This window comes from Eptatretus burgeri, chromosome 11 (genome assembly GCF_056783735.1).
Source record: "Eptatretus burgeri isolate ZD-2024b chromosome 11, Ebu_testis_v1, whole genome shotgun sequence".
Classification (NCBI taxonomy): Eukaryota; Metazoa; Chordata; class Myxini; order Myxiniformes; family Myxinidae; genus Eptatretus; species Eptatretus burgeri.
In genome coordinates this window covers 58650394-58674050 of record NC_140971.1, presented here as the reverse complement: position 1 = coordinate 58674050, position 23657 = coordinate 58650394, and the positions used below count along the sequence as shown (strand labels likewise).

Below are 23657 nucleotides of genomic sequence, written 5' to 3'. Positions count from 1 at the left end.
GTTTAGTAGATCGTCGGGTCCAGCTTGGCTTGCGTTCGGGTTGAGGCCTTTGGAAGCTTTTTGCTTCGGCTGGCTCAATGAGCTTCGGCTGAGGCATGACTCAGGAGGAGGCTTTTTGGAGGCTCTTTGCTTTGATGGTTCCGTGAGCTTCGGCCTCTGCTTGGCTCGGGAGAGCTTTTTGCTTCAAGCTGCCCTGTTTGGAAGGAAGTTAATCCGGTCGCACGGCTCGAGCTGCGAGTGGTGGCTTCTTCTTCTTGGTTCGTGGAGCTCTTTGTTCTCCATTTTGGTTCCCGGCTTGGTGCGACTCATCGACCTATTCGTGGAGGTGGTTCCTCGGGGAAGCGACGCATCGACGGGAAGGATCGGCGCCTCGTCTCACCAGCACGTGTTGAGAAGCGCGAGAGCTCGGGAAGGATCGCGGCTCGGCGATTGGATCCAGCTCGCTCTCACTGGAGCCCGGGTCCGAAAAACTTGAAGACCACACGAGGTGGAGAGGTTCGAGATGGGCTCTGGGTTTCAGATCACCTGTCCTCCGAGCTGGAGCTCATTATTAAAGGCCTCTGCCACCAGTTTGTGTGTGTGTGTGTGCGTGTGCGTGTGCGTGCGTGCGTGCGTGCGTGCGTGCGTGCGCGTGCGCGCGCGTCCATGGGCCCATCTAATAAGTAGGAACTGCTGTTAAGTGCAAGTGACTGTACATAATAAGTAGACGGTTGTAGTTCTTTTGTCATGCTTTTTTTGCTTGTATAGGTGCATACGTGTTTTGCGTTGTTTAATTGCATACGTGCTTTATTATAATAAAGGTCCTTGTGTGAATGTGAACCTGTTCGTTGCGTCCATTCCCTCATTGAACTGCCCCATCTTGCACTCGGAATATAGTTGGTTTTTAAATAGCCGATAAATAGAATCGGGTCCGGCGAGGTCTGGCGATAATACCCGCTTGGTTATCCCAGAACGGAACGGACCGCTTAAGCGGTTCCTGTCCAAGCAGGCCTTCGCCGAGGTTACCCACGTAGGTACTTAGGTATATCGATATTCGGCGATTGACCCTATTTCGCGCGGGTAGAATACGAACTGGGCCGTGGTGGGATTAAGAACCCACCCGTGACTGGTTTCTGGCGTTGTTCCAGAAAGTCATGACTGGATTGTCCGTTCGGTGGGTGAAGCGACCGCTATTGGTTCGACGCGGTCGTTCGCACGCTGACGGGCGGGAAGTCTACAAATATATATATATACATATATATATATATATATATATATATATATATATATATATATATATATACATATATATATATATATATATATTTTACACACATGAAGTGTATTATGAAGGTTTGATCCCCGTTTCTCCTCGGAATAGCCGGACCTGGGGCCACCGCTCATAATTGAATTCATGATAAAGTGGGTTGCTTTAGAATCACGAACGCCAATGAGTTAACCACGAGTTCCAGTGTCCACCGTCTAATTTTCCATTTAACTAGAGGTCACGTGGTTTCCTGAATGGGGAGCGCGCCCTCGGCAAAGCACCAATCTTATTTTGATTAGATCTTAATTAGGGCGGTGGAGCGTTTAACCGCTGGTGCATGCCGACTATGACATGTCAATTAGTTTGGTCATTACCTCACAGTCTATCTCGGTTCGCACAATGCTGGATCAATGGAAGGAAAGGACAAGCACGGACAGGTTGAAATGACAACAAGGAAGTTATTTATCAGGGAAAAATAAATAAATAAGAACTTTTTATTTCCTTGTGGTGAAAATAAGTAAATTCAAATCGATCAAAATAATCTCAAGTAGATAAAGAATTAATCAGGCATTGATAGAAAAACAGATGCTTATCACTGTGCCTTACTTAACAATTAAACAGGAGACAAGGGTACCCAGCTGATCATTCAGGGGGGAAGAGAAATCGTCTCGCTCACCAAGTAGAAGTCGTTGTCCGTCAAATAAAATGTCCCGAAATGTGTGAGCATGCCTTGGTCCGTTGCCAGCGCCCAGCCTTGCCGTGCACCCACTCGCAAACAGGCTTGAACACCAATCGACATCATGTCGTCACCCCCAGGAACCAGGGACCCAAAGAATCAAGCACGCCAAGAGCAAATCTCAAGCAGAACCAGCATTAACGGTCCAAGCGTCACCCACCGTCAGGAACCACCAGGAGCCACAACCAATGGGGAGCTGTAAGAAGCTGTAAGGCGCTGTGAGAAACTGTAAGGCTGCAAGGCCGTCACCAAGTCACCAACTCAACTGTCGCCAGCTCACCAACCGTCTGGAGCTGAAAATTGCTGTCACCCAGCTGTCACAAACTGACACAAACTGCTGCAAAACTCTCAAAGCTGTAAGAACCGCCACCAGCTATCGCCAACTGACTGACTCGAAAAAACGGTCCTCTCGTCCTTCTTGTAGGTGGCCAGTCTGGGCGGAGCCTCAAGCAGACTTCAGCCAAATACACGCCGCCCATTTGCGCATCGTTGCACGTGACAACCCGCCCGTCGCGCAATCATTCCTGACCTGCAATGCCATGTTTGTGGTGCTGGATGAATGGCAGAAAGCAGCCTTTTGCCAGAATTACCAGCGAAAACGTGAGCGCTCAAAAAAAATCAACAATTATCACCTCAATGTTCAGCCCGATACAAAACCAGAGTTGGTGTCAAAGCCACCCAATGCTCGCCTGTTTATACCTTTATCGTTTTTAAAAGACTAGTCTAATATAATTAATATTTTTAAAGCATTGCATTAAAGTCTGATCCAAATAATTTTAAAGCAATATATGTATTTGTGTATTTTAATCAGTAACAAGAATGCAAGTGAGCATAATATACACCCGAACAAGAAGGTGTATACAGAATTGTGCTACATGGAAAACAGCATCCTGGTTGCCATGGCAACCACTTTAGATGACGACCGTATGTCGCGACACACCGTCTCCACAGTCTGTACTTATGTACCAAATGTGAAAGTTGAAAACTTTGGGAGTTCGAGTGCGGACAGGAACGGATGGAAGACAGCATCTTGGTTGCCATGACGAACGTATGTCGCGACACACCGTCTCCACAGTCTGTACCTATGCACCAAATATGAAACGTGAAAGTTGAAAACTTTGGGAGTTCGAGTGCGGACAGGAACGGATGGAAGACAGCATCTTGGTTGCCATGACGAACGTATGTCGCGACACACCGTCTCCACAGTCTGTACCTATGCACCAAATATGAAACGTGAAAGTTGAAAACTTTGGGAGTTAGAGTGCGGACAGGAACGGACGGACGACAGGTATCACGTTATACGCCCCGATTTATATATCGGGCGTATAAAAAAATAGTGTGGTAGATAAAAAAAATTAGAAAGGAAACCAGAGTTGGTGTCAACGCCACCCAATGCTCGCCTGTTTATACTGTTGCGGATTCGCGCCCGCCGGCGTGCAGACGGCCACGTAACTCGAATCGCGGCACGTCGCCCACCGGACGGACAATCCAGTCGTGACCCTCTCGGTCTAACGCCGGGAACTAGTCACGGGTGGACCTTTCGGTCTCACCGCGATCGTGCCAATCGGCCCCCGCGTGGGATAGGGTTGCTCGCCAAATTCGACCTACCTAAGTACCCACACGGAGGGTAGACCGGGCGATCGCACCTCGCCACAGGTCGACTTCGGACACGGGCCACTTTAAGCGACCCGTTCCGTACTATCGGATAACCGAGCGGTGTTATTCGTCGGCCTCGACGGTTCGATTAATTATCGGGCGTTTCAGTCCACGATCAACCCTTTACGTGAAGCAAGGTGGAGATTCAATGAAAGAAAAGACGAAGCGAAGCGGGAAAACAGTTCAACATAAAGCACATTTATTCGCGATGAACGGAAAGCACACATATACAATTCCACCAAAAGCACATGTAAAAGGAGAAGAAACACAATATTACACAAAAAGCAAATGTAAAAGAGAAGACACAATGCAGAGCTATCCGACTACCGAGCACACGGCAACATTTATACAATTTTACTTCACAGACGGCGCCGACAACACATACCCAAAACCAAAGAAAAAGAACACCCTCAAGGATGAGGCGGGCCTGGGGCCGAGACCGGGTCGTGCCTACCCGTCTGATGATGAGACGCGAAGTGGCGATGGTGCCTCAACTCCGCGGGCCTCGCGGACAGTGTCTGGTAGGGGGTGGGAAAAGGGGCCCCCTTTGTCGCACTATCTCAGCACGGGGGGAAACAGGAGGGGGTTGTTGATGCTCGGGGGAAGGAGGATTTTACTCTGTCTCGGGTCCCGCGACGAGCGTCTCCACTTCAACCTCGGTCGCGCCGTCGGCCTCCCGCCTTCAGCTCCCGGCACCGACGCGAGCACCCCCTCGTCCGTCTTCGCCGCCGCCGCCACCTCTCCACAGCTCCGCCAACAACTCGTTCCCTCCGTCTCCTTTCTTGAACTCCGCACAGCTCGTTCCAACGCGCAACTCTCTGTTTTCTGCTTCCAACTTCCAACCGACTCTCTTGAACTCCGAACTAACTTTTACTGACGAACGCAGCCGGTTATATAAGCCCCGTGGCTTTGCTCTTTCACCCTTTGCCTTTGACCTTTCACCTCTCTAACTGGCTCCTCATTGGACCGAGGAAAAGTGGGCGTGAACGCTTTTTGATCCATGAATTTGCATATAGCATCCTCACTCCAACGCCCTGGAGGCGGGGCCAAATCGCCCACGCTCTCCGATAGGACGGAACAAAAGTGGGCGTGAGTCGTTTTTGATCCGTTTTTCTTCGGAAAGTCTGTGATGTTTTTGTACACGCTGTTCGGTGCGCGCCCTGCACGAGTCCAGTATCGGTGCCCACAAGCGGCGCAAGAACGGTGGCGATGCGACGGTTGTGAGGTGTGACGGTAAAGGTCGTGGCTGTTGTGGTGAAGCGGCGTTGTGGTTGGTGGTTGTTATGTGATGACTGTTGAGACGTGGTTGGTGGTGGTAGAATGGCGGCTGGTCCAAAATAAAGACAGGAAAAGAAAAACGGCTATCCTGAAGAGTCGCAGCCCGAGTGAATGACATGTATTCCCACTAGACAACGGGTTTGGGCCTAACTACACATATACTTACGGAGATATCTCACTCTCTGTTTTCTGTCTTTGACATTGTTTTGACTTGACGATTGACCGTATCCTTGCTCTTCGTGTCCTCACTGAACGCAGACGAGAGTTTCGGCAGGGGCTGCTTGCAGCCTATGTTGATCTCTGTAAAGCGTTCGATTCAGTGAATCGGGATGTCCTCTGGAGGATTCTTGGTCTTCGTGGGGTGCCACCGAAACTGATCGATCTGATGTCTGAACTCTACTCTGGTACTGAGAGTGCTGTGAAGTGTGGTGGTACCGCCTCTGACTTATTTCCAGTTGTTACTGGAGTTCGTCAGGGATGTGTACTTGCCCCCACACTTTTCAGCACTTGTATGGACTGGATTTTTGGGAGGATGTCGGAGAGATCAAGTTGCGGTGCATCGTTTGGCAATGTCAAGATCTCGGACCTTGATTTTGCAGATGATGCAGTCATCTTTGCGGAGACTTTAGACATCCTCTTGGGGGCCCTCGAGGTGCTGAATGAGGAGTCGGAGCCGTTGGGATTACGGATTTCTTGGGTCAAAACAAAGATCCAGGCTTTCGGTGACATCTTGGATGCTGCTGTCCTGTCTGTGTCTGTTTGTGGTGAGGATGTTGAGGTCGTGGATAGATTCACTTACCTTGGCAGTGATATTCATGTCTCCGCAGGTTGTGAGCCGGAGGTCAATAGACGTCTGGGTCGGGCCTGGGGAGTCATGGATTCACTGGATCATGGGGTGTGGCGCTGCCGGTACCTGTGCGGGAGGACGAAAGTCCGAGTCTTCAGGTCCTTGGTACTTCCAGTCTTGCTCTATGGGTGCGAGACTTGGACTTTGACCAAGGATCTGAGACGGAGACTTAATTCCTTTGGTACCAGGTCTCTTCGGAGAATCCTTGGCTATCGCTGGTCGGATTTTGTGTCCAACGAGCGGTTGCTGAGAGAGACTCGGATGAGATTTGTTACCTGCATAGTCCGTGAGCGTCAGCTGCGGCTGTATGGACATGTGGCTCGTTTTCCTGACGCTGATCCTGCTCACCAGATTCTCTCAGCGAGGGAGTCTCATGAGTGGAGGAGGCCAGTGGGCCGACCACGTGCCTCATGGTTGCAGCAGGTTGACCATCATCTCAAGGAGATGGGGATGGGCCTGGCATCTGCCTGGGGGATGGCCAGACGGAGGCCCCTGGAGTACCGGCGGAAAGTGGACGCAGCGACGCGCTGTTCTGGCACATGCTCCCATACCTGACCTGACCTGATATCTCACCTAAGGGACCTGAATGGTGGTTTGCGAATTTGGTCAACCACAACAATACATTTATCGTTTTTAAAAGACTCGTCTAATAATTCATATTTTTATAAAGCATTGCAGTGAAGTCTGATCCAAATAATTTTAAAGCAATATATGTATTTGTATATTGTAATCAGTAACAAGAGAGCAAGTGAGCACAATATATGCCCGATCAAGAAGGTATATACAGAATTGTGCTACAACATGGAAAACAGCATCCTGGTTGCTATGGCAACCATTTTAGATGACGAACGTATGTCCTGACACACCATCTCCGCAGTCTGTACCTATGTACCAAATATGAAACGTGAAAGTTGAAAACATTGGGAGGTAGAGTGCGGACAGGAACAAATGGAAAACAGCATCCTGGTTGCCATGGCAACCACTTTAGATGACGAACGTATGTCCTGACACACCATCTCCGCAGTCTGTACCTATGTACCAAATATGAAACGTGAAAGTGGAAAACTTTGGGAGTTCGAGTGCGGACAGGAACTGATGGAAGACAGCATCTTGGTTGCCATGACGAACGTATGTCGCGACACACCGTCTCCACAGTCTGTACCTATGCACCAAATATGAAACGTGAAAGTTGAAAACTTTGGGAGTTAGAGTGCGGACAGGAACGGACGGACGGACGACAGGTATCACATTATACGCCCCGATTTATATATCGGGCGTATAAAAAAATAGTGTGGTAGATTAAAAAAAATTAGGCAACCAGAGTTGGTGTCAATGCCACCCAATGCTTGCCTGTTTATACATTTACCGTTTTTAAAAGACTCGTCGAATAATTCATATTTTTTATAAAGCATTGCAGTGAAGTCTGATCCAAATAATTTTAAAGCAATATATGTATTTGTATATTGTAATCAGTATCAAGAGAGCAAGTGAGCACAATATATGCCCGATCAAGAAGGGATATACAGAATTGTGCTACTACATGGAAAACAGCATCCTGGTTGCTATGGCAACCACTTTAGATGACGAACGTATGTCCTGACACACCATCTCCGCAGTCTGTACCTATGTACCAAATATGAAACGTGAAAGTTGAAAACTTTGGGAGGTAGAGTGTGGACAGGAACGAATGGAAAACAGCATCCTGGTTGCCATGGCAACCACTTTAGATGACTAACATATGTCACGACACACCATCTCCACAGTCTGTACCTATGTATCTAATATGAAACGTGAAAGTTGAAAACTTTGGGAGTAAGAGTGCGGACAGGGACGGACAGACGGTCGGTATCACATAATACGCCCTGATATATATATATATATATATATATATATATATATATATATATATATATATATATATATATATATATATATATATATATATATATATATATATATATATATATATATATATATATATATATATATATATATATATATAATCGGGCGTATAAAAAATAGTGTGGTAGATAAAAACATTGGAAAGGAAAAAATAACTTGCACCAAAAACTTTTTGTTTTTTCCTTTCTTTTTTTTCCGTTCCTGAAGGAGGCCAAAAACAAAAACATTTTCACGCCGGGGGTATCGCTATAGCTTTCTGTTCTTCGAACATGCGAGCTAAAAAGAGCCAGTTAGCGTCCATAGAGCTGCTGAACGGGGTGTCAAACGTTGATGGAAAGAGGTGCGTGTCTACGTCGATGGAAAGAGGTGGGTGTCGATGGAAAGAGGTTAGACGAGCATCCGTTGAGCTAACGGCTATCTCACGTGTAATGAATGTGTCTGTCGTAAAGAGAACCAGAGAGTTGGTGTCAAAGAGCCACCCAATGCTCGCCTGTTTATACATTTATCGTTTTTAGAAGACTAGTCTAATAATATTTTTTTTATAAAGCATTGCAGTGAAGTCTGATCCAAATAATATTTTTACCTCCACCACTGAAGATGAAGGAGGTTATGTTTTCACCCCTTTCTGTCCGTCTGTTTGTTTTTCTGTTTTTGTGCATGACATCTCAAAAAGTTGTGGACGGATCCGGACCAATTTTTGTCGACAGGTTGGGTGTGTGAAAAGGATGAACTGATTAGATTTTGTTGAAGATCCGGATCTGATTCCGACTACTATAATTTTTTAAGTGATTCTTCACCATTGAGAGATTAGACCAAAAACGATATATAGCACGATATCTCGAAACGTTCAGGACGAAGTTGGATGAGACTTGGTGGACAGGTCGGGTGTGTGGCAAGGAAGAAATTATTTGTTTTTGGCAAAGATCTGAATCCGGATCTGGATGCGATAATTATTTAATTTCTACATTGATTTTTCACCATTGAGAGATTGGGCCAAAAATGATATATGGCCTGATGTGTTCGCATGGATCAGGCATTGCTTGGCGGAGGTATGCGCTCTACCGAGTGCCCTTCTCGTTTTATTACAGTATCTGAGGCTGATGGTAGAGCTGACACACACACACACACACCCAGACACACACACACAACACAAGACTGTTAGATGAGAGAAAAACAGCCATTGAGCTTGGTGGAAGTGTCATCACTTCCTGGGGTGCTCTGGGTACCAGTGACCTCACAACAATGGCATCGCTTTTCTGACCACACTTGTCGGGGAATTTCCTCCTCACCATGGAACACTAAACAAAAATTTGTTACTCGGCAGCTGGATTTGTATTCGCATCAACAATGTTTATCTGTACGAGAACCCTTCATGTATGATGAGTTGTAGTTTTATTATTTTTTTCCAACGTTTTGGCCAATGTAGTCTGATTTTGAACTCTAATAAGGCCTCATACTTGCATTTTCCTTGTTCTTCAGGTAAAGTCATTTCCATCAAGAGGCAAGACTTGAATATCATACTTGACCACTTTAACATACAGGTGAGTGTTTTTTATCCCCATGCTTTTTGAAAAAAGAATGTGGAAAATATTGTAATCGGCTATGTCTGTCACACTATTTCCTCGTAAATGCTTGTGTAGAAATTCACCAAACTTAGAAGTTGAGTTCACCACATGGCAAGAATTGGTAAGAGCAGTATCATCCCTCCTTGCCTAAAGGCCCGGTCACACCTTGACGTTTTAGCCAACGTATGCCGATTTTTGAATTTTTTTTCTAAAACGCTGGCACACGTTGAATACGTTATGGGTAAGTTTTGATAACATTGAGAGCACGCTGAAAAACACTGCCATACGTCGTTGTACGTTGGCTTTAAACGTTGTACTTTTTGGTTGTCCTCAAATTTTTTTCATGCTTGAAATTTCACGACGTATGCCGGCGTATGACTCGCACGTTCCGCTACGCTGGCCACAAGCTGGCCACAAGTTGTATGCACGGTCTGCGATCGTTGACAGACGTCAACACATGCTACTTGTAAGTTAATCATAAGTTGAGACACGCCGAGGTAATGTTTAGCGTACCCGAAACTTATTTCTAACCTATGATTAACGTGTTGTTGGCACGTTACGCGATCGTTGCCACACATCGACAGACGTTACTTTTAAGTTACTCATAGGCTGAAAGACGTCGGTATAATGGATCGTCCTTGCGTCAGCGTCCACGGCCACGGCCAGGACACTTATTTGCAGCATTCTTCAAACTTTTCTTCGGCATGACGAGGATGTTCACACTTCGATGTCAAGCTTGGCTATGATTCCAATTGTCCATCGGCAGCGTCTATTTAAAATAGTCGAGTTTGAGCGTTTTAACACGTTCAGAAGAAACGCTTCAAATTTCCAAACCCCAGTGTCAAAAAACAAAGGCGAGTGACAGCAATTTAAATCGTTCATTGTAAACAATGAAAATAGCTGAGTGGTACCGTTTAAAAGTCGTTGAGTGTAAAAACAAAATGGAATTTTTGAGCGCAAGCGTCTACTTTCAATAGTGGGGTTTGAGCGATTTAGCACGTTCAATAGAAACGATTAAAATTTCCGAGCGCCAGCGTCAAAAAACAAAGGCGAGTGACAGCAATTTAAATCGTTCATTGTAAACAATGAAAATAATTGAGTGGTACCGTTTAAAAGTCGTTGAGTGTAAAAATAAAAAATCCAATTATTGAGCGCAAGCGTCTACTTTCAATAGTGGAGATGCAGCCATTTAAATCGTTGAGTTTATCATTTAAATTGTTAAACGCAAGGACGATCCATCATAACCCACACCCTCCCCCTCACACTCACCTACTACTGTCAACATGAACAAACTACTACTAATACTAATACTAATACTGATACTGTTACTGCTGACATGGACATCGACTCAAAAAGGACTCGAAAACACTGTTGGGTTCCCCTTTTATGAGCAGAATTTTTATATACCAATTCCCAAAACCGCTGGGAACACGTCTTTATATGGCAGTTGTAAGCTAGAAACACGTTCATTTTTTTTTTTTTGTCGACCGGAAGACGTCATTGGAATACGTCTACATACGTCGATGTGTGTTGGGACTACGTAAAGAATTGGTTCAAAGCACGTCAAACATAAGTTAGAAATAAGTTTCACGTAAAAAAGACATTACCGCGACGTTTTTCGACTTGTGAGTAGCTTATAAGTAGCCTTTGTGGACGTGTGTAAGCGTCCGCATATTGTGTGTAAAACTTATCCCCATCGCATGCGGAACGTGTGTCATACGCCGAGTAAGTCGTAAAATTTTGAACATGTTTAAAATTTCTTGACGTACTCTACTTACTACGACGTATGATAGCGTACTTTAGCGTTCTACTCACGTATACCAAACTTACTCATACCGTATTTGACGTGCCCCAACGTTTTAGACACATTTTTCTTAGGTCGGCATACGCTGGCAAGATCGCCAAGGTGTGACCGCGATGTTGTCACTTCCATTTCTACAGCAGTTATGATTCGAATCGTTGTGCGTCAGCCTTTTAATAGGCTACGTCACGACATCATCGGCAATGCGTGCAACGCGCTATGCCTAAGTTAGACTATCGTTGGGCATCGGTTGTGTAGGCCGACAACAGGTTCAGCATTCGTTGGTATAAGTTATCTATAACACAACGAAACGTTCTGTGTCCGTTACCAATGCGTTATACATAAGACCAAGTTGCTATGAATACGTCCGAATCTTTTAAAAAAAACATCAAAAGTTCAACGTAAGCCAGCGTTTTACATACATTTTAATACGTTGCCATCGCTGGCTAAAACGTCAAGGTGTGACCGGGCCTTAAGATTAGGGTGAGAAGGTCAAATACCAAAAGATGCAGTTATGGGCACATTTTTGAACCATTTTTTTTTTCATGAAACTTTGAATATGGAATCAACATTGGTGGATGACGCATGAAATGTGTCAGGATTTTTATGGATTTGAGCCCCTGTTTCATGCACCACGCGGTGTCAAATTGAGGATTTTTTTATTTTTAGAAATTTGACATTGGGTCATTACTGGTAGAACTTTTTGCCATCTTTCAACTTTGCTTTTTTTTTCTTTTTTTTTTCTTGTATACACTGTCGAAGCTTGTGTGAGAGCAAACACAAAAACCTTACAAGGGCAGCAGGAGACGAGAGGGGCGAGAGGGGGAAGGTCAAAAACAGTGTGGAACAGTGACATGAGGAAATCGGTGGAAGGGAGAGGGATGGGATGGGCTACATGGGGTAAACAAGATGGACAGTACAGGGACTTTTAGGAAAGAAAGCAGGGAATTTGAAGAAGGTGGGTTTGAGGTGGTTAAGCAGGGGAAGAAAAGATCGTGGTTTTGGATGGGGGAAGATAAAAGGTGGTGAACAGCTGTTTTGAAGACCTGGAGTTAAGAGTGTGATTGAAGAGAGTGTGGGGGTTTGTTTTGGTGGGGATCGTACGAATTGTGGTGTGTCATCGACTTCGCTGTATTTATTTATCTATTTATTTATTTATTTATTTATTTATTAATTACCATTTTATTTGGATCTGCTCACATGCCTATCACGCAGGTTGACAACCCTATTTGTATGTTGAATCAAGAAATGAGCAAGTGTTTTCTTCAGACAAAGAATCCATCTGAAAAATACAAGGTGTGTTGCTTGCTTGTCTTTGGCTTGACATTTTGATGGTGACACTTTCATAATTTCCCAGTTGATTGGTCGGCTTTAACTCTTACAAATAATCAGTAACTTTTTCTTGTTTTTGAGGCAATTGACCTTTTGTATATTATATTTCGGAATAACTGACATCTCCACTCCTCACATCCATTTAATAGGTTTACATTTATGCTAATCGTTTTTTATTCTCCACAACATGCAGGAAAATTAGTCTGGCAGATATGTGAAATATTCTGGTAGTTTTGTGCCTTTGATGATACAAGCATGAAATTTGGTACACAGGTATAGCATACCCTTAGGAAACATTTTGGATATAGGGACATTCCAGATTACCCCAAGGGGCAAAATGGTGGCCATTTTACAAAATGGCTGCCACGAATAACAAATTCTGCCTACAAGGTCAGCAAAGTCATATGTGCTTGGTGCAAAACACAATGTAGTGAGTATAATATGATTATTATCAACTAGTATGCACATGCTTCATTATCTACTTCATATTTGACTAAAAAAATGCATCTACGGTGGTCAATGAGGGACACAGATCACAGTTTACCATCGCAATAATGCATGGCTGGAACAAGAGCTCTGCAATATGATCATGCATGTGAATGTTACCTGAATATTGTTTCTGGAAATATAAATAGATCAAAAATCAAATTTGGTGAAAGGAACTTGGACTCCATGAATATTTCCATTATTAATTACATGAGAGACCAATAATATAAGGCTGTTCACAAACACCACGAGCAGACCAAGCACACACAGGTAGCCTTTGCTAGAGATGTGCGTTCACTCACTCAAGTCATGGGGGAGATGGGCAACCCATTTTGTGATGACAGCAAGGATCTCCTGGTGCTAGACAGCAGAGACCTGGCAGACCCAGCAGTTATCAATACTGTACGCCAGATCGAGAAGCTGGGACAAGAACCGCATGACTCCGATGTCCATGAGAGACTTATCAACCAGACAAAGCCCATCACCGACCCAATCAAGGGAAACAACCTCCCTCTCTTCAGCCGACCTCCAGTCAGAGAAGTCAAGAGCACAGCTGCAGGTTTCATCTCTGAAGAACGACTGCTCCCTGTTCTCCAGGTTATTCATTGCGTCCCAGATACGTGATGGAGATCTTGATGAGTTCTTCGCACATGAGAACCAAGCATGTCCCCCTGCACTGTCACACATGGGCAAGATGAGACTTGGAACAAAGTCTGATCTGGTTGGCTGCTTAGAAGATCTGGTTCCTCCACAGGAGAATGCTGCTGCTGCTGCTGCTAGTCCAGCAGTTGAAGTCATCATCCTTGATGGTGCAGCGATCATCAGTATGCTGCCACCTGGCACAGCAAAGACCTTCAGCGAGTATGCATCAGAAGTATTCTTGCCATACATCACATCTCAGCTGCAGCATACGAGCAGGATGGATATTGTCTGGGATGAATACCTCACAGACAGTTTGAAGGCAGACACTAGGAAGAAGCGAGGCAAAGGCATCAGGAGACGAGTCGAGCCATCTAGTTCCATTCCTGGAAACTGGCAGACCTTTCTTCGCACAGATGAGAACAAGATGGAGTTGTTTGACTTCCTAGCCACCAGAGTAGCAACAACAGACACAGACAAACAAGTCATCAGCACCCACCACAAAGATGTGGTTTGTACGCAGGCCCGAGATGTTGCTGGTCTTGCCCCTTGTAGCCATGAAGAGGCTGACACAAGAATGCTACTCATTGCTGAAGACGCTATGAGGCAGGGATACAGCAAAGTGTCACTCCGTACAGTAGACACTGATGTCGTGGTCCTTGCGGTGACAGCAGCTGGACGTCTGGACATTGATGAGCTCTGGGTTGCTTTTGGCACAGGAAAACTTCAGGTTCTTGGCAGCTCACGAGATGTCTGTGGCACTGGGACCTAACAAGTGTCAAGGTTTGCCATTCTTCCATGCCCTCACTGGATGCGACACCATTTCAAGCTTCGGAGGCAGGGGGAAGAAAAAAGTATGGGAAACCTGGAAAGCCTGTGATGAGGTCACTGATGTCACTGCAGCATTCTGTGCCTTGGCAGCCACGCCAACTCCTTCAGCCGTAGGTGACCACATGGATGCACTGGAGCGTTTTGTTGTTGTGCTCTATGATCGCACCAGTAGCCAGGAACATGTCAATGAGTGTCGCAAGCATCTGTTCACCCAGAATGGCAGATCAATAGATGCTCTCCCACCAACTCGTGAAGCCCTGAAACAGCACATCAAGAGAGCTACCTACCAAGCCGGCTACTGTTGGGGCCAGATGATGGTGTCCACACCAGAGCTCCCATCGCCCAGTGATGGGGGTGGGTTCACACCGATAATGGCTGGGACATATACTGGACAACCCTCCCAGAGGCATGTCGGCAACTACTAAGGTGTGGCTGCAAAAAGGGATGCAGAGGACAGTGCAAGTGTGTCAAGGCTGCACTCCAGTGCACAGCTCTATGTCACTGTGGTGGGGAGTGTACAGGAGAGTAGAACTGGGACAAGAGAGATTACAGATGATAATTATGTAACATGTACACATGTATCCATGCATCATAGTAGACTCTGTTACCTGGATCTAGTGGTTCCACTGTATAATTTTGACTCTGTAAGTTGATGTTAGGATCAAACAGAAGCACTTCCTCTGATTTCAAGAGTGTTAAATGAACAACAGTCATTCCATGGTGCTTGATAACAGTTTTTTGAAGAGTTTGTTGTAGAAAACCGTCCAAAAGTGCACCAAAAAATGACCAAATAAATGGTTTATTCACGCTTTGTCACCTTTATTTGCTAGAATCTATATTTAGTTAAATAAAACCACTGGTATGCTTCTTAAATATAGTTGTATCCACATGTATCCTCCTTGTACAACACAAAATCGGCTATTTTGTAAAATGGCCGCCATTTTGGCTCTGGGAAGAATCTGGAATGTCCCTATATCCAAAAATCTTTGTAAGATACTGCCCTAGCAGTGTGCCAAATTTCATGCTTGTATCAATAAAGGCACATTTTTTTTTTCACATATCTGCCGGACGAAATTGCATTTTCATTTTTGGGGCAGAGGTGGTAGGAAATTGTTTTCTACAGCTAATATGATCGAGCAGTCATGTTTACTCCATTTGTGATCGTTCTTTACGAGCATCACCCATTGTTAAAGGGATGGGGCAGGCCATTGTAAATGATGTGTCAGTGGTGTCCACACGGATCCAATTTCATATAGATTGATCATTGTGAGATCTACTGTCTTGTATATACGATGGCCAGGCTCTGTATTGTGTACTCAGTCTTGTTTTGTTTGTAAATGGAAGCAAAAATGCATGGTGATGAATAGAACATTATTCATTTTGGAATGCATTGTTCGTTTTGGAAACTTACCCCAAGGGGAGAGCATACATAGATGGACACGTAGGAGACCGAGGATGAGTTATTTAGGCCTAGGTCACATTTGCCACGGTGGCCGTGGGGTCTCCAAAATGTGCAGCCACTAGCAATTATACGGCGGCCGCAGTATTTCCACGGTCACACAATGAAGCAGTCACATATGTTTTTATTTTTCGGGTAGCCGCACGGCGTATTTAGAAATCGTGGAGACCGAAAACGTGTGGGTGCCATACGGTCTTTGATTTGATGTCGCACGGTGACCTTAGGGCGTCGCTGCAGCGGCCATAGAATTTTAAAGGCGACCGCAGGGGGGCCTTAAGGCGAACGTGCGGCCAGATGGACGGTAACGAGTGGGTATATATACTAGTTCTTTTTTTTACTGAAATAAAAATATACCAGTATATATAACTGAATATACTATAACGATAATATACCATGGTACCCCCAGAATCCGAACGCCCCATTGTTTGAACAAATTGGAATCCGAACAATTTTTTCGAGAAAATTTTGCCCTAAAAACCTAATGCATTTTAAAAAACCGAACACAATGTGGCATTCATGTTTGTTCACGTGCCTCCCCCACCTGTTCGAGCCGCATCTTCGCGCTTTGTTCATTCAGTTCGTCGGTGGAAGTCATCGTGAAAGCATCTCTCATGTGTCGATCGATACTTTAGGCCTCAGTCACATTTGCTCTACGGCGAGGATACGGCAGCCGTATGCCCTCTGAATTGACGGAAACGTGCGGCGGCCGCAGAGAAACTGAGGTGGCCTCAGGGTATGGTGGCCTTGTGGTGGTGGCCTACGCCGTATGGCTATCTTTTACAGGTCGTAAGGTCGCCGTGGAATTATAACGTGGAGTTATAACTTTTTTTCATTTCTACGTTTGCCGTAGCAATTCGACAAGCCGAAACAAAAGAACTGGTTAAAAAAAATTACCCATTCGTTACCGTCCGTCTGGCCGCACGTTCGGCTTTGGGTCCCCCTGCGGTCGCCTTGCGGGCACCTTGCGTCTGCCTTGAAAATTATATGGCCGCTGCAGGAACGCCCTAAGGTCACCGTGTGACATCAAATCAAAGACGGTATGGCACCCCCACGTTTTCGGTCTCCACAATTTATAAATACACCGTGCGTCTACCCGAAAAATAAAAACACATGTGACTGCTACATTGTGTGACCGTGGAAATACTGCGACCGCTTTATAATTGCTAGTGCCCGTACATTTTGTAGACCCTCCGGCCGCCGAGCCAAATGTGACAGGCCTTACCTCGTGTTTTCACCTTCATTTGTGATGTTTGTTTTTTTTAATCTTCTTGTGTTTTAATAACAAAAAAAGCAATCCGATCACGTGGTGTGACGGACTGTCGGGCAAGGATTGAATTTCACAGCAAAACCAGTTGTAATTTTGAATATCCATGATTACGTCAGCCCGATGCGTTTGATGAAAGTGATTGTGGTTCTGCGGGCATCATGTTTGATGAGCTGCCCTGGGGCAGCGCTCTCGCAGTGTGCGTGAGCGATCAGAACCCAGGCCGGAGCACGAGCCTGTGTGGACCTTTGGATGTGGTGATTGTACCAGTTTACATACAATACTCCGCCACCGAAGGTCATTTACTCATCTTGTTTTACCTTAAACATGGGGAATTTCAGTTTAAAGTGTCTTGAAAGTGGGTTTTCTTTGGGTCCACGAACGGATTAATTCACTCCATTATTTCTTATTGGGAAAATATTTTTGGAATCCGAACTTTTAGCAATCCGAACAGCCTCCTGGAACGAATTAAATTGGGATTCTGGGGGCACCACGGTATAGGCAAACACCTATACTCTGATCTCTAGCGGTGACGCACGGTCGACGCAGACTGCCACGGAGGCCGTACGTAGGGGAACCGTGCGTCGACCCTGTGTTGCCCGCAGGTAGTCACACAGACCACAAGGCCACCGTACGGCGACCGTGGAAATAGTGCGGCCGCTGTAATTTTTTGGGGTTGGGAAAATTCATTTTTCATTGAGAAGAGCTTACGGCAGCCGCACGAATAACGCAAGCCCACCGTACGCCCTACGTACGGTCGACGTGGAACACATCTACGTCATAGCTTGGCTTGTCAAATTGCTACGGCGAACGTAGAAATGAAAAAAAGTTATAACTCCGCGCTATAATTCCACGGCGCCCATACGGCCTGTAAAATATAGCCAAACGGCGTAGGGCCTCCCTGAGGCCACCTCAGTTTCTCTGCGGCCGCCGCACGTTTCTGTCAATTCAGAGGGCGCCCGGCCACCGTATCCTCGCCATAGAGCAAATGTGACCTAGGCCTTAATGAGTGTATGTGTCGATAGTCCTTGGCCCCTTGTTCTAAGGGTTGCTCGGGTGGCATGCGTTGAGGTGAGTTAGTGTTTTACTGGTGTAATGTCTTCCCTCCCCCCTCGCCGTTCCTTCCAATCTCTTCTCCTTTACTCCATTGGTCTATTCCTCCTCCTCCCCCTCCCCCCCGCCTCTTTCAACAGCCTTTCCTTTACCCCATGAGTCTGTTCCCCCCCCGCCTTTTAAATCCATCAATAACCACCTTCACCAAACCTCATTTCAAAAATCCCTCCTTTACACCATTGTTCCATTCCTTCCTCTGCCTTTCTCAATCCACCAATAACCTCCTTCACCAAGGAGGAAGAGGCTCGCACAAGCTGAGACGGAAAAACCCACAGGAAGAGGAGAGGAGGATGAGATTGGGACCACACTCTGTGCAGAGCGTTGGTGCTGCTTTAAGCAGGCTCCTTGGCTATTGGGCGCAATCCTGGATGGGTCGCCACTCCGACACAGTATACCAGCATGCTGGCACTCATTTTGCCAACCTCAGAAGGATGACAGGCAGAGTTAACTCCACCTGGTATTAATTCAACAGCTGAGCAGGATTTGTTCTCGGGACCCTAGGATCCAAAGCCCACCACCCTAACCATTAAGCTGAGACCAGGCATACAGGAAGAGGACAGGACTCCAAAAGATGAGATGAGAGAGAAAGCGATGTCCTGGAAGGAGAAAGGAGCTCGTAGCTGTTCCTCATCCTTGTGGGAAAGAGCCCTGTCTTGAGAGGAGCAGAAAGGAGCTCAAAGCTTGCTGGCAAGGAGCACAAAGCTCAGAGTGTGGACGAGAGGAAGAAGAAGCTGAGGAGCTGATCGTCAAGCTGAGAAAGCTTGTTCGGTGAGGGGCAGAGGTGTGCGCAGTGTATGTGTGTGTGTGTGGAGAGGGGGAGGGTGCCTGTGGTGTGGAGGAGGGCAGTGTGGAAAACCCAGAATGCGGTTTGGTTTGTGGAGAGCTGCTGGACATGGGGGCTCAGTGGAAATGGGGCGAACTGTTTGCCATCGCACGTCTTGCATGCCGGAGAGACTTGCCTAAAGGGTCTGTGCACCTCAGAGATTCGGCTGCACACCCCATCGCATAGCCGCTCCACTGCCCATCTTCCCCCCCCCCATCCCCCATTCTCTTCTATATTTGGACTGATGTAGTTGTGAGGTGAGGGAGAAAAGAATCGACTCTACTTTTCTTTTCTTCTGAAGTTCTTCTTGTCTTCTTCTCTCCTGGATGAATGATGGCCATATCTCTTGTGTAAATAACATTGTATAAGAAAGAATGTGTTCGTTAAATCTACTCTCGTGCCTTTTGCTTTCTTGCCTGTAAGTACTCGCTTTTGAATGACTAGCAAAGTACCTGCCCGGCAGGCGATCTTGTTCCAAGCATGCAACACGTTCTTCTGATGCATACCTTCATTTGGACAGTACATAGGCAAGTGACAGCTTTGCATACGTGAAAAAAAAACAAAAAACCCAAGTTAAGTGCATGAAATAAAAACAGAGCTACTGCTTATCATTCAAAACGCCTCACTGAACTGGAAAATTTGTGGACAGGAATACTGTACTGCAAATGGTGGAGACTTGTAATACCCTCTCCCACCTGGAGGCGGTGCTACACGATACACATTTACACAGACAATTTGTGTCTCCCCCCCCCACCAAAACCACCGGCAAAGATAAAAACACGCCTTTACATTAATTGGGGTTATGCTGATCCTCTGTCGCAAGTCTGGATGTAATTGAGCCTAAACTGTAGGAGTAGTATGACAGACAAACATACAAACACCTGTCTTGTAGTAAGGATTGCTTGTGTGTGTAAATATATAATTATTTGCAGCCTGTGTTGGCTCTTTCCTTCATTGGTCCGACACAGTGTACAAGTATAGTTAGACGAGAAGTTATATCCCATCTGATTTGCTCTGTCAGCCGGTGCTGCACCTATCGGTTCCATTCGGCAGAAGATCACCAGGTGTGGTGCCGAGGGTGTGGCTTATAGCTTGGTTGCCAAGCCAGGAGAAAGGTATTGCGAAAACATCGAAGTGTGACCTTGCTTTGCAAGTTGTCTGAGTCAAGTGGCTATGGCTGTGTAAGAACTACAGCCTATTGGACCCCAGTTATCTGTGGTCAGCGGCCTCAGGACCGGGTGTTCGGGAGAAACTTAAGTGCTTCCCCTCGTGGCGAGCCCCAAATTCTGGGGCATTAACAGTATGATTGAATAGATCTTGCTGGAATTTGGACCCTTCATGGTCATAATTACTGTCTCGTTGATGAGTATCATTGGATGTTTTGTGCGCTTGTGGTCGTATGCACAGGCTTTCATCACTTTGTTGTTTCTTTGCTTTTTTTTTTATCCCCAAGCTTTTTGAAAGGGGGGGATATTGTAATCATCTCCATCTATCCATCTGTCATCATGCTACCCTCTCCTAAATTATTGTGCAGAAATTCACCTAAATTGTTATTAAGATCACCACATGGCAAGAAGATGCAAGAGTTGTTTCATTTTTGGCCCTGCCACCTGGGGTGGGGACAAAAGGTGAAATGTCAAAAAGTGCAGTTGCAGGCACAGTTTACAAAAAAAATATTTCAATGAAACTGCATATGCAATCAACATTGGGGGATGCATGAAATATGTAACAACTCGTATATAAGCCCCTCAAAAATAAAGGGTTGGAATTATTTTAGTTGAAATATTCAAGGAGACTGGAAGCCATGATGTTTTGTTGCAAGAAGCATTATTTTAAAACGGTATATGTACAAATGTGACCCGGTTTTCTTTATATTCTGGGATGTTTAGTTTTGACGGTACAGCCTCGTGAGCATGTCAAAAGTCTGAAGCCTCGGCCTAGCATAAGGAGTGCTTTTATCTCCTTCATTTATTGGACATCCTGTGGACATAAATCAACATTTGTTTGACTCTGCACCTGCTGCACATCATGTGCAGTGAATTTCACCTCCATGTGCCTTGCATTCATGTCCCCCCCCCTGGGGCGGGGGTCGCAGTGGTCAAAACTGAAGAAAATAAATTAACTCAAAATTTGTTATTGGGTTAACCTTGGGGGAACTTCATGCCATCTTTAAACTTTGCTTTAGGTGGGAAGCGTGGTCGTTTGTGGTGGTGTGCTATCGACGATGCTAGTTTTTAAAATGATTTTTTTTTTTGGCCTTTTTTGTTTTTTAATTTTTTTAGCTGGAAGTCTATTGGTGTTTTTCTGGGATTAATGTTATTCGTTCCACCAAATTTTGTCCGTTCTATATCTTTGAGACCGCCCCCCCCCAATTTAAATAGGAGAGCTATCTAAAATATAAAGGCTGGCACAGTGAAATCAAAACTGACCGTTTTTCCAGATTGTGAAATTGATGGATTTTGATAGAGGAAATGTGTATTTGGAGGTTATTGTGTGTGCGTGCGTGCGTGCGTGCGTGCGTGCGCGCGTGCGTGCGCGCGCGCAAATACCACCTGTTGCTTTGCTGACAGCAATACTAAGAGGGGGGAGAGGGGTGTGGGAAAGAGAGAGAGGGATTGTGAGGAGATAGTGGAGGAGGGGGTGAGGGAAGGGAAGGCAGACGTGTGGTGTAGCATTAATTACAATTCACACCGTCTCATCAAAATGCCTCTGCATCGAATAACAGTGAAGATGGATACAAAATCATGTCTGAAATCCATTTTCGACAAGTAATACTGCAAACACCGCCTGGACACGCCGGGGACGAACACCGCCCGGACATGACCACCGTCCAGATGCGTCTGGGGCCGAACCATGCCCGGACATGACCACCGTCCAGGGACGAGAGACAGAGAGACACATTAGGAATAATAACAGCAGAGAGATCACTGAAAAACAACATTGCATTTATATATGCATTTCTGGGATATGTTCACACACAATAACCTTCATAAACAACTGCATGTGATGGGTGGGAAAAAAATTTTGGCTCGGTCATTTACAAAACACGTTAATGTGACAAACTGCTTGTAAATCAGGTGTTATTTTACAACTCGCTCAGGGTGACGGAGCATGAACCACTCGCTCAGGATGACTGAGCACGGACAACCAACCGCTCGCTCAGAATGACGGAACACGGACCACGAACCGCCCGCTCAGGATGATTGAGCACGGGCCACGAACCGCTCGCTCTGGACAACGGCGCACGGGTCACGAACCGCTCGCTCGGGATGACTGAGCACGAGCCACGAACTGCTCGCAGAGGATGATGGAGCACGATCCACGAACCGCTCGCTCAGGACGATGGAGCACGAGCCGTGAATCGCTCGCTCAGGACGATGGAGTAAGAGCCGTGAACCGCTCGCTCAGGACGACGGAGCACGGGCCACGAACCTCTCGCTCAGGACGACGGAGCATGGACCACGAACCGCTCGCTCAGGACGACGGAGCACGGACCACGAACCGCTCGCTCAGGACGACGGAGCACGGACCACGAACCGCTCGCTCAGGACGACGGAGCACGGACCACGAACCGCTCGCTCAGGACGACGGAGCACGGACCACGAACCGCTCGCTCAGGACGACGGAGCACGGACCACGAACCGCTCGCTCAGGACGACGGAGCACTGACCACGAACCGCTCGCTCAGGACGACGGAGCACGGACCACGAACCGCTCGCTCAGGACGACGGAGCACGGACCACGAACCGCTCGCTCAGGACGACGGAGCACGGACCACGAACCGCTCGCTCAGGACGACGGAGCACGGACCACGAACCGCTCGCTCAGGACGACGGAGCACGGACCACGAACCGCTCGCTCAGGACGACGGGGCACGGACCACGAACCGCTCGCTCAGGACGACGGGGCACGGACCAAGAACCGCCCGCTCAGACGACGGGGCACGGACCACGAACCGCCCGCCCAGGACGACGGGGCACGGACGAGGAACCGCCCGCCCAGGACGACGGGGCACGAGTCGCGAGCCGCTCGCCCAGGACGACGGGGCACGAGTCGCGAGCTGCTCGCCCAGGACGACGGGGCACGAGTCGCGAGCCGCTCGCCCAGGACGACGGGGCACGAGTCGCGAGCCGCTCGCCCAGGACGACGGGGCACGAGTCGCGAGCCGCTCGCCCAGGACGACGGGGCACGAGTCGCGAGCCGCTCGCCCAGGACGACGGGGCACGAGTCGCGAGCCGCTCGCCCAGGACGACGGGGCACGAGTCGCGAGCCGCTCGCCCAGGACGACGGGGCACGAGTCGCGAGCCGCTCGCCCAGGACGACGGGGCACGAGTCGCGAGCCGCTCGCCCAGGACGACGGGGCACGAGTCGCGTGCCGCTCGCCCAGGACGACGGGGCACGAGTCGCGAGCCGCTCGCCCAGGACGACGGGGCACGAGTCGCGAGCCGCTCGCCCAGGACGACGGGGCACGAGTCGCGAGCCGCTCGCCCAGGACGACGGGGCACGAGTCGCGAGCCGCTCGCCCAGGACGACGGGGCACGAGTCGCGAGCCGCTCGCCCAGGACGACGGGGCACGAGTCGCGAGCCGCTCGCCCAGGACGACGGGGCACGAGTCGCGAGCCGCTCGCCCAGGACGACGGGGCACGAGTCGCGAGCCGCTCGCCCAGGACGACGGGGCA

The 23657-nt window shown here is 47.3% G+C and overlaps 1 protein-coding gene across 9 annotated transcripts in view; it reads left to right on the top strand.

Moving 5' to 3' along the window:
- Window positions 1-23657, top strand: part of SMC6 (structural maintenance of chromosomes 6) — a 157237-nt gene that overhangs the window by 31018 nt on the left and 102562 nt on the right. For all 9 annotated transcript variants that reach the window (XM_085846620.1, XM_085846621.1, XM_085846622.1 and 6 more), the window contains 2 exons: window positions 9145-9206; window positions 12247-12327. In XM_085846620.1, the coding sequence (XP_085702746.1) occupies window positions 9145-9206; window positions 12247-12327 (143 nt within the window). The remainder of the gene's footprint in view (window positions 1-9144; window positions 9207-12246; window positions 12328-23657) is intronic.